The sequence below is a fragment of the Momordica charantia genome, assembly GCF_013281855.1.
Source record: "Momordica charantia cultivar OHB3-1 chromosome 3 unlocalized genomic scaffold, Mcharantia_2.0 BLBB01000003.1, whole genome shotgun sequence".
NCBI lineage: Eukaryota > Viridiplantae > Streptophyta > Magnoliopsida > Cucurbitales > Cucurbitaceae > Momordica > Momordica charantia.
Genome location: NW_028275161.1, coordinates 3,131,883 through 3,137,094, shown reverse-complemented (window position 1 = coordinate 3,137,094; position 5,212 = coordinate 3,131,883). Strand labels below are relative to the sequence as shown.

General features: G+C 35.6%; 1 protein-coding gene across 6 annotated transcripts; it reads left to right on the top strand.

The window, feature by feature from the left end:
* Nucleotides 1–289: 289 nt before the first annotated feature.
* Nucleotides 290–4,114, top strand: LOC111022270 (PGR5-like A protein). 6 transcript variants are annotated; one of them, XM_088122054.1, is made up of 8 exons: nucleotides 291–666; nucleotides 741–803; nucleotides 887–973; nucleotides 1,463–1,697; nucleotides 1,892–1,965; nucleotides 2,165–2,263; nucleotides 2,911–3,025; nucleotides 3,867–4,114. In XM_088122054.1, the coding sequence occupies exons 1-7, from the start codon at nucleotides 439–441 to the stop codon at nucleotides 3,001–3,003; spliced, it is 879 nt and encodes a 292-aa protein (XP_087978180.1). In that variant the 5' UTR covers nucleotides 291–438; the 3' UTR covers nucleotides 3,004–3,025; nucleotides 3,867–4,114. The 6 variants fall into 6 exon arrangements, with proteins under 6 accessions (XP_087978182.1, XP_087978180.1, XP_087978179.1 ...); XM_088122053.1 differs by lacking the exon at nucleotides 3,867–4,114 and adding an exon at nucleotides 3,167–3,543; XM_088122052.1 differs by having other exon boundaries at nucleotides 292–666; nucleotides 2,911–3,049.
* Nucleotides 4,115–5,212: the final 1,098 nt, after the last annotated feature.

Genomic DNA, 5,212 nt, shown 5'->3' with positions numbered 1-5,212 from the left:
AACTATAATAAATGAAAATACATTAAGTAGGGGTAAATTGGGAATTAAATTAAAATCCTACAAGTTTAAAATTATAAAAATTTAAACATTTATATAAATAAGTTTTTGAAACAATCAGATATTATCTCATTATCTTTCGATGAAACTGTAGGCCCAATCCAGCAAGGTTCGGCCCATTGGACAATATAGGCCCAATATGTGGTTCGAAAGCCGGGCCTGTTCATGACAGTGACGACATGTCGACAATGGAAATTGGCAACTGACAAGTGACGACGAAACCATAGCCATTATAGCCCCCACTGGGTGGAGTGAAGAACTGAAAAATCACGAACAAGAAGAAGAAGCAGACACGGCAGATTCTCAAGAACCAGAAATTTTCCTCGAATTTGCTCCACAAATTCTCCGCCTCATGGTCCCTCCACTTCCCAAGTAGCGTCCATGGCCGGTTCCTGCACCTCCTTCTCTCGCCATCTCATCAAATCCACCGTTTCCGAACTCGCCAGAACAATCCGCACCGGAGCTCCGGCGCCGCTCGTTCGATTCTCCGCCAAGAGCTCCAACAACGCCGTTTCCTCTTCCGACGAACTCGCTCAAGGCCCCTCCTGCATATTCGTCGGTCCTATCGACACCGCCAGTAAAGAAACCCTCGAAGCTCTTTACCTTCAGGTTCGTATTTTTGCTATTCTGGAATTCTGTGTCTCTTCTCCGTACCTGTGTTGCTTATGGTCGGTGTGTTTTAGGCTAGTGATGCGTATTACAGTGGTAAACCCTTGATCCTTGATGATATGTTCGACAGAGTCGAGGTATGCTTGCCAATTCGTACAAATTCTAGATCAACCTTGTGGATTTTGTTACTATCTTCTTACTTTGAGTATGATTGAATCAGTTGAAACTGAGGTGGTATGGTTCTAAATCTGTGGTCAAATATCCTCGTTGCAGTCTTAGACGCCAATCGACGTATGCGGATGCTGAGGTGATATTCTCCTTCTCAAGCAACTTGGTTCTTATGATTCAGTTGATAGTTGTGCTTGTTTAGTCTTTCAACTTCAAAATATTACAATCATGTTCTTAAATTTTGAATTGTTTGGCTAACTTTGGCTCGACCTAGCAGAGAAGAAAGTCGACTTGTGCAACGTGCCCTTTCTTTGAATCAATGTATCAAATCCATTTTAAAGATCATGCTACTTGCTACTCTATTTTGAAGTTTACTAATTATACACAACCATCCAACTTTTGGGACTAAATGTTTTGATTTAACCATAGAAACATTGATGAAGTCCTTGTTTGATCTGAACTGAACTAATTGCCTTTTTTTTTTCTCCCTAAAAATATGTTTTTGTTCGGGTATGACTATTAGATTGATTTTCCAATGCCATGAAATTTTATGCTCTAGTAAATTAGCCCTCTTTTCCCTCTTTTTGCTTGCTTCATTTGAATATTCAGTGACATGGATGTAGGGCAGGAAGATCTATCGCAGGTTCTTGCACTAGCAAGCATATGGTTGGTGTTTCTGGCACTAGGCTGTGCAGCCTGTCTTGTTCCCATCGTGTACGCGGTTGACTTGGTTTTCAAGGATCCACTCAGTTTAGGACTTTCCTATCACAGCCAATCTGCCTTCGAGTTTCTTTCGGCATTAAATGCTATCCTCTTCATGGCCTTTGGATCTCTGATTGGGTACCCAATTGCAACAGCTTCTGGTAAAATTTTTACTCCTTGATTCTGCAATTCATTATATCACTGAAGGAAACCTTAATTGGAATGCATTTTTCCTCATTGGGGATAAATATGGTACTAATTATTTTGCACTTATGGCTCACATTCCAAACATGGATCCATTTAAGATTGTGCTTGCTTAACTAGTTACTTCATTGGCTTTTGGCTGTTGCTGCAGTGGGAGTGCTTCAGGGCTTATGGAGAAATGATCTGGTGGCGCTGAAAGGAGCTTGCCCAAATTGTGGAGAAGAGGTATGTTAAAATCTATTCATTACATTAGTCAGCACTATTGTTTCGGATGGCTCATGATATGTTCCTTTATGCTCTTCTCCCTTTATCATTGTAATTTTTGGTTGAAGACTAGTTTCCATATCCAATTTGATACTTGTATCAAAGGAAAAAATTATAGTTCCACATGTTGTTACCTGTTCAAACTAATTTCTCTTTTCAGGTGTTTGCATTTATCAGATCGGACCGTGCCAATGGATCTCCTCATAGATCAGACTGTCATGTGTGTGAATGCTTGTTGGAATTCCGGATCAAGTTTGAGGTAATTTAGTTTGCTTTTGTTTCATACCACAGATTAATTGAAGAAAATTCAATCAACTAGTATTCCTTTTCCCTGAGGAACACTCTGAAATCGAAAATTCCAATTCAGCCCAAAGAAATGGGTTTTTCCTGATTGAGCATTTTACTGAATGGTATCCCCTTCCCTTGCAGTTTCATCCCTGAAAGTTCTGTTCGTATACAAGATTATAAGATGCCCTTTAAATCAGGGCCAGAGCCTATTAAAGGCTATATTATATAAATTGCCCCTCTCAATTTTGTCCCCCGGCGTTTTGAATGTTTCAACTTTACCATCAATCTTTTAATTCATTTCATACACACCCCTTCATTAGCCATCTCTATTAAGGTGTCTAATGGAAAGTAAAAGATTAGAGATGAAATTGAAACTTTTGGGGAAAAATGGAAACCAACCATATACAGTAGGACAAAATTGCTACGACCACATATGTAAAGGACAGAATTGCTCTTAATCTTTGTACTTATAATGGAAATTGCTAATGGAGAGTCTTTTTGTAAGTTTAGAGTAAATTGAAGCTATTAGAACAGTAAGGACAGTATTGATACATAGTTCTGGGGAAAGTTATCTGTTCTGAAGAGGGAGATAGTTAATGTGGGGTTGTTATTACGCAGAAATCAAGTTCAGGAGTGGGACGACAATGGGTTTATGGGCGTATCTACCTTGTATCAGGAAGGGGTAAAAGCAGAAGCCAAAGATTGCTGTAGGATTTCGACTCTCAGATCAGATGTAAGACCAACTTGTCTATATATAGTGAGTGACATGATTCTTTCCTCCAATCTTCATCTGCTTGTAATGTAGTCACTGCTGTATTCTGCAATGGGTCTTTGTAGTTGTACCATTTTCTGACACTAATACTAGTTTGCTCAGAAACCGATCTTATTTCAATGAAAGAATATATAAGGGGCATACAAAATACAAGCTCGACGAGAGGGTACCAGCCTATAAGAAGGACCCAGATCCCCAATGTATAAGGACACGAATCAAAAAGGATAACATTTAGCTGATAATTACAAAAAGTCTTTGAGATCAACACGGTCAGAGAGGTATTGTCGGTTCCGAAGACTTTTTGAGTTAGCATAGCCCTGATTTTTTCCTCGGATGATTTTAAGATTTCTCCCGTTAGACCTTAAGGTGTATTCGTGTTGCTACCCCATTTAAATTGCATGTTCGGTATCTCAGAAAGAGAGTTATGACTAATAAGTCCTTGAACTTTAAAAGTATCTAATAAGTATTAAACTTTTTGATGTGTGTTGTTTACTCTCACTTTTGTGATTAATAGGTCCTTGAACTCTAAATAGGTCCCAAAACTCTAAAAAAATGTAGCGACTAGATACAAAATTGAAAGTTTGAAGACCGGTAAGATACTGTTTGCTCAATGACCTATAAGACATAATATTGAAATTTAAAGATTTATTAGACACTTTTTAGAGTGAGATAAAAGTCGACGAAACTTATAATCATTTGATAAAGTGGAATGATCATAATCTAATCTAGTTTGATTGTTTTGAGTATCTTCTAACTAGATTATGTGATATGTGGTCCTCGCACCGTCTATCGAGGCTCTCAGATGGGCTATGTTTTGTGGGAATTAAGCATCGAGAAGACAGATGACCAGTCCCGATCTTACCGTTAGAATATTTGTGGAAACATGAATTTTTAGTATGTCAATTTTATTTGTCAATTTAGACAAAACTATCTTTTGATGTTTAGAAGTTTCTAGACTAGGCATGTTTCAATTTCAGGCTCAATCATTGACAAAAATCAATTTTCAACCTCACAAACTCTTGTAATAAATGTTGAAGTTTAGCTTGCAAATTGGTGGTGTTTCAATTTCAATGGACAAATATTGTTAAATAAAGAGTTTCATCTACAAGAATGAAGAGGTAGAAAATTTAGGAGTTGAAGAATTTAAGAGTACAAGAAACAATACTTGGATGCCAGAATTGAAACTTTTAGCTTGAAGAATAATAGAATATAATGGAAGGAATCTCCAGCTAACATGATTGAAGCTTACACGATGCGATGGTAGACTTTTTGAAAGTTTTGTATTGTTATAAATATTATATTAGATTTTATTAAATTCCCTTCGAACTGTCGAGGAAGGTTTTTTTTTTTAAGTACAATATGTCGGAGAATCGAATTCACAACTTTTTTATTGAAGATATATGCTAATTACGGTTGAGCTATGTTTGTTTGAGTATTGAAGAATGTTTCGTTTTAAAAGTTTCAAAAATACCTTTTTAATGTGGTGGAGATACATCTAGAATTGAGCTGTAAAATGTAGTTTTAATATGCCCCAACTATTTAAAGCGTTTTCATTTTAACTCTTAACCTTTAAAACTGCTTATTAAAAATAATAATAATAAATAAATAAATTTCTATTTCATCAGTTATAACACATGGAGGTTTCATTATTGATAAGCTACACTCATGTTGGCAGATGAATGGGTTCATGGGAAAATATTGTGAGAAAATGGTGGGATCGGTTCTTGCGGGAGAATGCTCAAGCTTAATTTTGTTCATCGATTAGTTAAAATTTTCATTGAAATCGATGAGTTGATGGGATTTTAAATTTTATTTTCTTAATAGTTAAAATTTTAGTGGGTGAATGTAATGAAAATTGAAAAACCATAATTTAAGAAAAACACTTGTATAATCTTAATTTTTTCTATATTTGAAAAACATGTCATGTATTACCTACCATGGGCAAAAGTTAAATTTTCTCCATATTTTAGATGTGATGTTGGATTTAGATAATAATCATGTTTGTTTTGTAGTAAATTTATAATGATGTAAAAAAAATTACGTATATTCATGTAATTTATACCTTAACTTTTATTTTTTCATTAATTTAATAATTTTTTATCAATTTAGTTTATATTAAATTTAAATGTTATTTTATAGAATATATCA

What these genes read in the sequence shown, in the direction of transcription:
- LOC111022270 (XM_088122054.1), top strand. Translation starts at nt 439, where the DNA reads ATGGCCGGTTCCTGCACCTCCTTCTCTCGCCATCTCATCAAATCCACC. An exon ending in TCGAAGCTCTTTACCTTCAG is followed by an intron (nt 667 to 740) that starts GTTCGTATTTTT and finishes GGTGTGTTTTAG; the next exon opens with GCTAGTGATGCGTATTACAG. An exon ending in ATATGTTCGACAGAGTCGAG is followed by an intron (nt 804 to 886) that starts GTATGCTTGCCA and finishes TGATTGAATCAG; the next exon opens with TTGAAACTGAGGTGGTATGG.